This window comes from Nicotiana sylvestris, chromosome 3, assembly GCF_000393655.2.
Source record: "Nicotiana sylvestris chromosome 3, ASM39365v2, whole genome shotgun sequence".
In the NCBI taxonomy this organism is placed as follows: Eukaryota; Viridiplantae; Streptophyta; class Magnoliopsida; order Solanales; family Solanaceae; genus Nicotiana; species Nicotiana sylvestris.
In genome coordinates, this window is record NC_091059.1 from 49,845,626 (window position 1) to 49,858,865 (window position 13,240).

The 13,240-nt window shown below is 37.6% G+C and overlaps 1 protein-coding gene and 1 long non-coding RNA gene across 2 annotated transcripts; one reads left to right on the forward strand and one right to left on the reverse strand.

The window, feature by feature from the left end:
• Positions 1-3,857: 3,857 nt before the first annotated feature.
• Positions 3,858-4,793, reverse strand: LOC138887329 (uncharacterized). The gene has a single exon (XM_070169064.1). The coding sequence runs from the start codon at positions 4,791-4,793 to the stop codon at positions 3,858-3,860; it is 936 nt and encodes a 311-aa protein (XP_070025165.1).
• A 6,741-nt stretch (positions 4,794-11,534) lies between these two features.
• On the forward strand, positions 11,535-12,987 carry LOC138886865 (uncharacterized). The gene is made up of 3 exons (XR_011405794.1): positions 11,535-11,697; positions 12,028-12,097; positions 12,903-12,987. It is a non-coding gene; the product is annotated as an uncharacterized lncRNA (long non-coding RNA).
• The last annotated feature ends 253 nt before the right edge of the window (positions 12,988-13,240 follow it).

Genomic DNA, 13,240 nt, shown 5'->3' on the forward strand with positions numbered 1-13,240 from the left:
TATAACAATTATTCTAAGCTCGAATTCTGAACCTTGAACCAGAGATTCTGGGTTCTTTTCCCCAGCAGAGTTGCCAGAGCTGTCACACCTCTTTTTTCTTACCTCGAAAGGGTATAAGGGAGTATTTTCCAATTTAAGTGACAATCGAAACGTGATTATTTATTTAAAATTCAGAGTCGCCACTTGGGATAATTATGGTGTCCCAAGTCACCGGTTTAAATCCCGAATTGAGGAAAGATCGACTCTATTTTATAGTCCGCGAACACAGAAATCCGGGTAAGGAATTCTGTTAACTCGGGAGAAGGTGTTAGGCATTCCCGGATTCCGTGGATTTAGCACGATTGCTCAACTATTATTATTGGTCTAGTTATCTGATTTTTTACAACTTTTAAACCTATTGTGCATTTTTAACTTTTTAGTCGCTTTTAATATTTCAGGAAAATTTCAAGGTTATTTAAAACACATCGTAAGCCATGCTACATGAAATGCACCCGTGGTTCATGACACATTCTATTTAACCTTGTTGGAAATTGAAGTCGGGTCATATGAAATGCACACCCGGATTTTAGAAATTACAAATCACAACTACGTCACGGGAACTGTACCCGTAGTTATGATAATTTAATAAACCATTTCTTGGCATGATTGAAGATTGCACACGCAACCCTCAAAGACAATTTTCATGTCTATATATTGAGAAGACAGTGAATCATTTAAAGAGAGAAATAACTTTAATCCAAAGAAGTGATTACTAGCCAAACGAATCTGAGGCATCGTTTTCTCAAATAAATGGCAACAAACTAAAAATAGTCTACGAAAAATGGCACAGTTGCATGGTCTACAGACAAATGGATATATGATCACATTCCATTTACACTAATATAAAAATAACTTAATTAATAGTAAGCTACCAACTCAAGAAGAAAGATGGAACCATGCATTGCATTCTCAAATTAGCTACCAAGCAAGAGATTGACTGATATTTTAACACACTTTTATTATATAGCCAAACTTCCTGGCAAAGTAAGAAAACATAATCAAAGTTACTGACTTGTCTCCCTGGGTGAAATGGGATATCAAGGCCTCCCGTAACTTCAATAGCCACAACCACACCGGAAAAGAAAATTCGAATAGGACCGGCAACTTGTCCTCAAAAGGAAAGCCTCGCCAGAAATCTCCAACCTCGGAACTAGCGACAAACGAACGGAGCTTTGGACAGATTCAACAAACGAGCTCCTTAAGAGACTCAAACCTACTAAACTCATGCAGCAAACTGGGAGAAAATGAAAATGGCAATAGCTATAGTCTGAGACAAAAACCTCACCGGAAAAACCTCGCCGAAGTTTAAACGGAGACCTCACTTAACATTGACTGTATTTGAATGTTTTGGATTGTTTAGGGGGTTGTCTTCAGTCATTTTTGCGCCGAGTTTAAGGTGTTACAAACCTGTTCCTTTCCTATCTATTTTCGCGTTGTTCCCGTCCACGTTTTCCTTTTGCGTGCATCGATGGAGCTCGCCAGAGATGGCAGACATAGAGGAAGGTGGTGTAGGGTAGGCTGGATATGGGGTTCGCGTGTGTGATGGCTCTGGGTTGAGGGGGAGATGGTTCCTTCTCTTTTGTGTGTTAGCTTGAACAAGGAGCTGATTATGGTGTGTTTTTATGTTTGAAAATGGCTGCTTCCCTTAAGTCTTCATGAAGAAGACGATCGATAAGGTTGGGGGGGGGGGTTGGGAGTTTTGTGTATTGCGGCGCTCATCTTTTGTGTATCTCCTGGTTCGCCCTTTTTAGATCTTCGGCCTTTGGCTTATATTTTTGTCTTTTTGCTGATTAGTCCTATATCTTTTTGTGTATTAGATCCCTAGGTTTTAAGAAAGGTTTTAGGGTATTGGGCTCAGGGAATGGGCTAGAAACTTGGGCCTTTATGACTAGCTTTACTTAAAAATTAGCTTAATTAACTAAAAATCTACCCATATACAAATATTACCAAAAATATTAATTAACCCTACTTGACTAAAAATAATTATTAAAATAAGACTGACCGTTAAAATAAAACTATATTTTTGGTATTTTTCAAGATTAAAAATGACTACAAAACCATAATGAAACTATTTTTTTGTAATTTTTGTTTTTTGTATGAAAATAAAGTAAAAGAGTCAAAATTAGTTGAAATAACGATATTAGGCCAAAATTAAATATTTACATGCTAAAATCTAAAAATCTTGTAGAGGATCAAAAATCACATGTCTACAACAATCACTAAAGAACTTTTTATTTTGAACAGAGAAAAAGTCATAAGGAACAATACCGCTCGCCAGGTAGTTTGCAATGTCTGCATACTATGGCGCTTCCTCGAGACTCATGGTTAGTAGTTTTCATCTGGAAAAGTTTCCAGAATCTCTTCTACCTCAACCTTCTTTGCAGCTCCTTCCAGTCTGGTTAAATGGTCAGCTACTTGGTTTTCCTTTCCCTTTCGGTCACGGATCTCCAAATCAAACTCTTGCAGCAGTAGCACCCATCGAATCAGGCACGGTTTTGACTCCTTCTTTTTAATTAAGTACCTGAGAGCAGCATGGTCAGTATAAATAATTACCTTTGAGCCTATCAGGTAAGACCTGAACTTGTCAAATGTGAACATCATAGCTAGCATCTCTTTCTTGGTCATAGTATAATTTAGATGGGCTCCACTCAATGTTCTACTTGCGTAGTAATATTGGATACATGATTTTATCTTTTCGCTGCCCAAGAACCGCTCCCCCAGCATAGTCACTAGCAACACACATCAGCTCAAACGGTTGCTCCCAGTTGGGGGCAACTATGATAGGTATTGTTACCAATCTCTTCTTTAATTCCTCAAAAGGCACCCTATAGTCATCTGAAAACACAAAAGGGTGATCTTTTTCAAGCAATTTACACAAGGGGTTAGCAATTTTGGAAAAATCTTTTATAAATCTCCTATAGAAATCGGCGTGCCCTAGAAAACTTTTGATTGCTTTGACAGAGGTGGGTGGTGGAAGCTTTTTTATCACATCAACCTTTGCACGATCCACCTCACTACCTTTACTTGACACTAGGTTCCCAAGACTATACCTTCTTGTACCATGAAATGGGACTTTTCCCAGTTGAGTACCAGATTAGTCTGGATACCCCTTTTGAAAACTCGTCTCAAGTTCACAAGGCAATCATCGAATGAATTCCCCATCACTGAGAAGTCATCCATGAAAACCTTAATTATCTCCTCTACCATATCTGTGAAGATGTCCATCATGCACCTTTGGAATGTGACGGGTGGGTTGCATAGGCCCAAGGGCATTCGCCGAAAAGCATAGATACCATAAGGGCAGGTGAACAATGTTTTCTCTCTATCCTCTAGGGCAATGGAAATCTGATTATACCCCGAGTACCATCCAGGAAGAAAAAAGTGAGACCTCCCTACCATACTATCTAGCATCTGATCGATGAATGACAGTGGGAAATGGTCCTTCCTGGTAGCCAAGTTCAACTTCCTATAATCCATACAGATTCGCCAACCTGTGACTGTTCATGTAGAGATCAACTCATTCTTCTCATTTTTTACTACCGTCATACCACCCTTTTTTGGTACACACTGCACTGCACTAACCCTGTTACTATCAGAGATAGGGAATATGATTCCTGTATCTAACCATTTAATCACTTCCTTTTTCACCATTTCTTTCATGTTGGGGTTCAGCCTTCTTTGTTGTTCTCTGGAAGGTTTGTGCCATCTTCTAGTAGAATCTTATGCATACAAAAGGCCAGGCTAATCCCCTTAATGTCTACAATGGTCCACCCAATTGCAGTCTTGCACTCAGTTTGTACCTGCAACAGTTGTTGTGCCTACACATCTAACAAATTAGCTGAGATAATAATAGGTAAAGTTGAGTCAGGTCCTAAGAATGCATACCCGAGATGGGATGGCAGTGACTTCAGTTCCATCTTTGGTGGCTCTTCTATTGACGACTTAGCTAGAGGAGTTTTTCTTCCCTTCAAGTGCAAAGGCTCAAATTCAAGCTCCCTTTTCCAAAAACCTTGGCCTTCAAGAGCCAGTACCCACTCTGCCAAGTATTCACCATTAGCTTCGTCTAAGTTCATGCAACAAGCTGCTAGAGGATCTTTAATGTTCAATGCTTCATCGTCCTCCTCCAACACTATATTCACCGCATCTATCAGAGAGCAATTAACAAATTCACTTGGTCTCCGCATAGATTTCTGCACATTGAATGTTATCTCTTCATCATTTAATCTCATCTTGAGCTCTCCAGTTTCACAATCAATTAAAGCTCTCCCAGTGGCCAAGAATGGTCTTCCCAAAATTATGGGAATTTCCTCGTCAACCCGACAGTTAAGGATGACAAAATCTGCTAGGAACACAAACTTCCCAACCTGCACCAATAAATCATCTAGAATCCCAGAGGGCCTCTTCATTGTTCGGTCAGCCAGCTGTAGCAGCATAGACGTGGGTTTAGCTCTTCCAATGCCTAGCGTTTTGCAGATATCTAGGGGCATAAGGTTTATGTTTGCTCCCAGATCACACAGTGCCTTAGCAAAAGTAAAGTTGCCTATTGTGCAAGGGATTGTGAAACTCCGTGTGTCAGACAACTTCTCAGCTATGGGTCTCGTCACAACACCACTGCAAGTCCGAGTTAGCGTAACCATGGCCAAGTCTTGAAAGTCAAAATTGTGGGACATCAGGTCCTTCATCATCTTTGCATAACTAGGCATCTCCTTTAAAACATCAATTAATGGAATGTTTACCTGAATTTGCTTCAACATCTCCAAAAATTTCTTGTAATACTCATATTCTAATACTTGGCCAATCTCTGTGGGAATGGTGCTGGAGGTCGCTTCTTCCCTTTGATTTGGTTTTTATCTTGTTTAGCCACTGCTTCTACTGTCAGTTCCGGTGTAGCCTCAGTCTCTTTCATAACCTCTTCTTCTTTGTTGGCGTTCTCTTGCGCATTTTGAACCGTCACCTCAGTTAAACCTGTTGAATCATCTATCCCAATGGGTACTAGCACCAGTATCTCAGTCGGTCTGCTTTTGCGAGCAATTTCTTGCTCCATATCTAAGTCTCTACCATTTTGGAGACTCACTGCCTTCAGTTGCTTCGGGCCCTGCTCTTTTAGATTGATTTGGGTGCCTGCAGGCAACGTCACATGAGGACGATTATTTAAGGCCATGGAAATCTATCCTAACTAGATCTCAATATTCTTAATTGCTGACTCATGTGAGTCTACTCTGTCAGCTAGTTTTCTAATGGACCCAATCACTTGTTGCATCATCCCCTCAAGTTTAGCAAACCCATCTTCATGCCTCACAAGCTGTTGTTGTGGAGGTTGTTGGTAAGCCTGATGCTGATTTTACTGGTTGTACCCTTGTTGCCTTTGGTAAGGCACCATTTGCCCCTATGGTTGCATAGCCCCATGATATTGTTGTTATTGTACTGCTGCTGAGCTGGTCTATATTGTTGATTCTGCTGACCCCAATTCTGAACACCTGATCTCGGTCCCCCATAGTTGGCCACATAATTCATGTTCTCCTGATATTGTTGATTATCACCTTCAGCACTCCATGAGCAGACATATGGTTGATTAATGCATGATGTACATAGACCCCTATTGGTTGCATCAACTATGTGTACCTGCTGCTTCTGGCCTGATTCTTCAACCTTCTTGGTGAGGATGCTCATTTGTATCATTAGAGTGGCCATATTTTCAGCTATAGAGTTAGCTGGGTCTAGAGCTACTGAGTGAACCACATGAGTGATTGGAGAGTTCCTTGTTATCCATGTTTGTGCCATCTTATCAAGTAGGATGTTGCTCTCTCTGAATGTTTTGCTCAAAAATGCTCCACCTGCTGAAGCATCAACATTGGCTTTCAAACTATCTGCCAAACCCAAGTAAAATATCTGCCCCAACATCTGCTCAAGAATACCATGATGTGGACGTAACCAGCAGACCCTTGAATCTCTCACACGTTTCATGTAGTATCTCAGTTGGTTTCTGTTTGAAGCTCAATATCTCATCAATTTGCTGAGCAGTCTTATTGGGTGGATGAAATTTGCTCAAATATTGCTTGACTAATTTCTCCCAAGTAGTGATGGAGTTGATAGGGAGTGAATTAATCCAAGTCTGAGCTGCTCCTGTCACTGAGAATGGAAACAACAACAAACGTATTGCTTTCGGTGTCACGTTGTGCTGCCTCTGCGTGGCACAGATTGACAGTATATTCTTTAGATGCTACTGAGGATCTTCAACGTATGACCTAGAGAATAGTCCATTGTTCTGCAACAAATGTAGCATGTTATTTGTGATCTGGAATGAATCTGCTTGTATCTGAAGGACTATAATGGCATTTGCTAAGTTGTCAACGATGGGTTGTGCCCAATCATATAGTGTTGTTTTTGGCACAAGAGGTGCCACACCCTTATCATTTGGGTCATTTGCGTTGTCTCTATTGTTTGGGTCATTCGTGTTGTCTCTGTTGTTTAGATTATCGTCTTCCATGTCTAGTTCAATTTTTTCGGTTGAGTTCTGTTGTTGTTTGCCTTTTCTGTTTGCACGGTTCAATGCCTGGAACACCTTTTCAGGATCTAATAATGCTTCGAATAATTCACCAGTTCTTGAGGAGTTTCTAGGCATGCACCTGCAACAACCACGACTACAAACATTAGTATTTCAATGGTTAGTTTAAATTGAAGAAAATTGACTACACTAAGAATTCTTGCACTTCTTTTTAACTGCAACCAATAACACCGTTAAGTCCCCGGTAACAGCGCTAAAATTTTATCACGCCCAACTATGCCTTATAAAAAGGACAAAGCGGTCGCTGCAAATATATTCCAGTTAACAAGTCCAGAGTCGAATCCCACAAGGAATTAACCTATCGATCACAACTATTGGACTCACAGAAATTCACGTATTCAATCTTCAGAGATTTTTGAGTAACAAATTGGGTGTTTATTAACTAAATATTACGTAATAAAAATGCATTAATTAAGAACTAGCTATAAACTGTTTGTAAGCAAGAATGAGAATTGTCTAAGGTTCTGATTTCCCCTCTTGTCGAAATCCTTTTCGCTATATTTACTATAAATTTGCCTAAGTCTTCTCTATCAATCATGAGCACTCTGACTTCGTAACTCTCTCCCGAGTAATTACAACAATATACTAGATATATTCTCCTGAATTACGCTTGCTGGACTTAGTTACAGCTCACTTTGATCACACCCAAGGTTTTATTATTCCTAATCCCACCTTTAAACTCTTCGTATTGATCCATATATATGTTAGGAGTGGTGCTGTTCAACAACTACCTAAATATGCACTCTCCCCTGGGTAATGCATACTAAATAGGTATAGCCGATTGATGGCCCTTCAATCAATATCAATCACAATATAGCTGAACAAACATAAAAAAATATTAAAGCAAATCTATATTAACATATCAAGAAATTCATCCTCCAAGAGGTTCCATCAAAACCCCAGATTAAGAGTTTAGCTACGCATAATTATTTTTACAATCATAACAGTAGAATCAAAACAAGAGGAAGAAAGGTAAAACTCTATGCCGAATCTTCTGCCTTGCCTCTTGCCTCTTCTTGCCTTCAATAACCCTTCGAAAACCTTGATACTTTCTTTTTGGGCGAGCTGTGCTTCTTATAGGTTAAGGAGAGTTGCCTCGAACTTATGAATTTACCCCTGAAATAAATTTCCTCGGAGTGACGAGCGCGATCGCGCTCGGACTGCAGTCAGACCACGCATATTGCATTCCTTTCTGCCTGACGAGCGTGACCTGGGAGCAGCCGCGGTTGGCCCGCGCTCATGGAACTCAACTGTCTTCCATTTTTTCCTTCTTCTTTCACGCGCACTCACCTCCGATTGGCCTTCCCTGCTCCAAATTAACTCCAAACACTGTTTAATGTCCTCATCATCAGGACTTGCTCCTGCAAAGCACAAAATTCATTGTTAGAGTCATTTGTTGTCATTTAACCTTCATATAGCAATAAAGTATAGCTAAGTTGGGGCGTAAATAGTCACTAAACTACATGAATATAGCCTATTACCAATATTTATTATACCTAAATGAGAAGATCACTCAATATTTAAGTATCACTTATAATTTAATCACGTTAATAATAGGTAGCTCAATATTTTTTCTACTTAAAAACTATACTTACGTTAATCAACAATACAGAATTTAGTTTATATTCTAATGATATTAGCTAAACACTAATTAGATTTAAATAATATTAATTATTATGCCTCAATTCCTAATAAATTGGGTAGAAAGATTAGTTATTTTAAAAAATTTTGTTTTTTATTTAATTTCTTCATATTTAATTCTTTTGTTGACTTTCAATATATTTATAACAACTATTTTATTATTGGATTAGTAACTGCCTAACTGGCCATATCATTCTTAATAGTTTGTAATATTCAATTCAGAAAAGTATCACATTATTAACTTTTATATCATATAAATTATATAAGTACATTTAGCTTTAAATGTTGATAAATATGACATGACATTATCATCAATAAATAGATTAACTAAATATGATGATTTCATTAATAATTGTGTCAAGTTTATTACTTTAAACCTTTTCTTTTCAAGAACATATTAGTGTGAGATTATTGCATAATGGTTTATTTGAATCGAAGGAGGAATCTGCATAGCAAACATCCCCAAGTAACTTTTCAAGTAAGAAAATTCCAGGTCAATCCTCAAGAAAAGAATTCAGCAAAAATTATAACAACGAAATCCATAGGTACACCCAAGTATGCAAATCCCCAAGAAAATCTCCAGAAAGAATTGCATCTAAATATGGAACAATAAAATCCCCAAGTGATTCTCCAAGAAGCAAGAAAATCACCGACAACCTTTAGGTAATTCTCCAAGTAAATAATTCCATTCCTTAGTACTTGCAAATAATTTCTGCAAATAATTCCCCGAATAATATTTTGGTGCAAAGTGGCGCCAAATTTACATGCGAATTTTCCTGGGAAAATATTTTTCGAAGGTAAAATATTCTAGAAATTAAGAATTTTAGATTTCTGCATGAAAATCCGAGAAAAATTCTCCCAGAAAATCCCCAGGTAATTCGCATTATTCTTGTAGTGACATTTTAATATTTCTTTCGAGAGAAGTTTTTATACTCACACAAAATACTATAATATGTTTAAAATCACAAATTTTAAAAGTTTTATAGCTATATAAATATTATGGCATATTAAAGACACCAAATTTCAAGGATCTTTTTTCTTTCTTAAATATTGTGTTAAGCCAAAGTATGACAAATAAAGTGAAACGAAGGGAGCAATATATATTGGGAGAGAACCATGAGATAATATATACAGTGGTTCCTGGTTGCTTGATGTATCTTTTCCTCACGCTGGTGCTTGGAATATAATCGTCAACAATAAAGATCAAGAATATCATGGTAGAGTGGTCCTTTATTTTTTTTTCTAGTCTTAACAGGATCCCCATTTTTTTTTCTTCTTTTGGGCCTATTCCAAAATGGTTAGGCTGTCCATTTATCATACTTGTTTAATTACTGTCATTTGAAGCAATTGTCTATCAGGATTGTTTTGTCTGCTTTAGCGGAACACAGAATTCTAATGTCTAGTGCATGAATACAAAAACATCAACTTGCAGAATTAATAAGAAAATTAGATTCATTATTCCATTCTACAAAACAAGAAAGGACTGTATGTATATACATCTGTTGTAGCCACGGATCGAGTTCCACCAACAAGTGACACGGCTTTGCATAAATCAGCTTGTATGCAGAGGCCCTGATTGGAGTTTTGTAAGTGGTCCGATACGTCCATAGAGCATCATAAAACTTTGCAGCTAAGTCCTTTCTATTCACACTAACCATCTTCTTGAGAATCTGCTTTACCTGTCTATTTGACACCTCAACTTGACCACTAGTTTGAGAATAATAGACGGTTGCAACCTTGTATTTGACCCTATATTTTTCTAAGAGATTATCCAACAACCTGTTAAAAAAATGTGTGCCTTCATCACTTATTAATATATGCGGTGTAACAACATGATCGGTCGTTTTATGTATTTGTGTCTCGTTTCCCCATTCGAAGCTCTCTGTATGTGTATTTGTGGTTGTGCGACTTGAGGCGATGATTGATTGGGTTTCAGAGAGGTTTTCTATTGATTTGGAATGCTTGGTTCTTAGTTTGGAAGCTTAGGTTGGAAGTGTTGTCCGAGGTTTGACTTATGTGGAAAAAATCCCGGAACGGTATTTTAGTGGTCTAAATATATTCGTATGGTGATTTTGGACTTAGGTGTATACTTGAAATTGAATTCGGAAGTTCCTAGGTTGATTTGGCTCTTTTCACAGGAAGTTGGCAATTTAGAGGTTTAGAAATTTTCTAAGTTTGACCATGAGTTGACTTTTTGGATATCGAGTTCGGATTTTGGTTTCGGGACTTGGAATATGTCCGTTTTGTCATTTGAAACTTGTGCGCAAAGTTTGGTGTCATTACGAGTTGGTTTGGTAGGAACTAGATGATTGGTTGTGGTTTTAGTGATAATTGAGTTTCATTGTGAACTCTATGTGTTTTGGTGTTCGATTCATGGTTCCGAATGTTATTTTGGTGTTTTGAACTCGCGAGCGAGTTCGTTTAATGTTTCTAGACTTATATGGATGTTTAGTATGGAGAGGCTTGGGTGAGTTTCGGAGAATGTTTTGGACTTTGTTCATAGTTGCTAGTTTGTTGTGCTGGAGTTATCACAAATGCGAGCACCAATTTGCATTAGCATATACGACATTGTAATGATCTGATAGGTCATTTTAAGTACTAGACATTATTTTCGTGTTCCGAGACCTCGATTAGCTCCATTAGGTTTTTCTTTATTTGTGTGCGTGGTCCGTCTCGTTTTTTGGAAAGTTTTTGCATAAAAATTTGAACAAAAAGTGATTTTAGATTTGAAATGTGGCTTGAGTTGACCACAGTCAATATTCTTGGTAAACAACATCGGATCGGTATTTTGACGATTTCGGTAGGTTCATATAATGTTTTGGACTTGTACGCACGTTTGGTTGGGATCCGGGGTGATCGATACTTGTTATTTGATGTTATTTTGAAGATTTGAGGTAGCGAGCAAGTTTGTATGATATTATTACACTTGTGTGAATGTTTGATTTGGAGACCGAGAGGCTCAGATGAGTTTCGGGGGAATATCAGATGAGTTTGGGATATTTTGCAACTGTTGGTGCATTACTGCAGATCTCGCATTTGCGAGCATGGGCCTGGGTTGGGTGACCTCGTATTTTGCGAGAAAAATATCTTCTTTTGCACATTGTGGGCAGTCACTTTTGCGAACGTCTTGGTCGCATTTGCGACCACTAGTAACAATTGTCAGCTTCACATTTGCGAAGCATTTGGGCGCATTTGAGATGGGGGACCTTTTGCATTTGCTAACAAAATGTCGCATTTGTAACTTCTGGGCATCTAATGCACTAATCGCATTTGCGATCAGTGTGTCACATTTGCAGGCATCACATTTACGAACAAGAGTGCACAATGGCGATACCTACAGCTGGGTAAAAGAGGAAAAAATCAGAACATAGCTCATTTTACACTATTTCTCAACTCCAAATACTCTAGAGGTGATTTTTGAAGAACCTTTTCTTCCCAAATTCATTGATAAGGTATTCTAATTCATTTCTTATATTTCCCATTACTTTACACGAGTTTTTAACATCAAACCTTTGATTTTTATGGTAGAAATTAGGAATTTGGGTAGAATATAGGAATTTATAAAATTGAGAGTTACACCTCAAATTGAGGTCGAATTTCGAAATAAATTTCATAACCGGGCTCGGGGATGAATGGGTAATCAAATTTTGGTCCGGATCTCAGATTTTGACCAAGTGGGCTTGGGTTGACTTTTGTTGACTTTTTCATTTTCATCAAAGATATTTTCATTCGTGGGTAGTTACTGAATCTTATTTTGAATTGTTTGAATGATATTTGGCTAGATTTGATTGGTTTGGAGGCCTCTTCGAAAGGAAAAGACGTGGTTGATTGTTGAGTTGGTTGCGCAAAGAGGTAAGTATCGTGTCTAAATTTGACTTGAGGGATTTAGGACTCGTTGGTCTATTTGTTATTTGAATTATATGGGAAAATAGTGTATATATAAGGTAACGAGTGTATATATGCTTTCACGGGTTAAAGCATTCGGGTTAGGATATTTATTTATTGTTTTCAATTATTTTATGACTTCATTTAATCCATGTTATTACTTGTTAAATACTTTAACTGTTACTTGCTTTTAATTGTTAAATTCATGTCTTTATTCGTTATATGCCGTAATTGCTAATTACTTCCATGTATATGTGTCTTTATTTATTTATTGCCTTTATTTGCTATCAAACTTTGTGTGTTGTTAGATAGCCACTTTTTTCTGTTTTATGTCTTTAATTAGGTAATTCTCTTATTATATTTTATTTGAAAAACGCCATAGTTGGCTATAGTTCATCTATATTATTATTCTGTGGGATCGGGTTGCATGTCAAACGGAGAAGACTTGCTATTTATATACAATTGTGGATCGGGTTGCGCACCGCAATGGAAAAGATATTTATTATTGTTGATTGTTATTGTATCCTTGTTGAAATTGAGGAGTTGAGCATATGTGTTATTCTGGGGCCCTTTGCTACGTGTTTTTAGTACCAGTTTTATGTTAAATTCTTGTTTTTCCTCTATTTATGCTATTATTTTATTTATATTCACACATGTTTATAGTGAGTACCTTGTTATAGGCTCGTCACTACTTCGTCAATATTAGGGTAGGTACTTACAAAGTATATGGGGTCAGTTGTACTTATGCTACAGTTCTGCATTTCTTGTGCAGATTCTGGTGTTGGACCCAACAACAGTTAGTAGAGGCTTGCTCAGATTAACTTTTCACAGACACTTGAGGTATAGTTGTACAACGGTCACAGCCCCTGAAGTCCCTTTCCTTATCTTGTTCTACTATTCGTTTCATTTCAAACAGTTGTATTTTCATTCAGACATTTAGTTGTAGCTCTTATAGTATGCTCATGTACTTGTGACACTAGATTTCGGGATTTGATTATTCAGCGTTTGGAGTTATTATATCTATTTTAAATTTCTACAGCTTTATTTTCTTATTAAACTCCTTTCAAGTTGGTTTTAAAATAAGTAACTGTGTACTAATGTTGGCTTGCC

Coding starts and splice junctions, on each gene's coding strand:
- LOC138887329 (XM_070169064.1), bottom strand. CDS start 4,793: ATGTTGAAGCAAATTCAGGTAAACATTCCATTAATTGATGTTTTAAAG.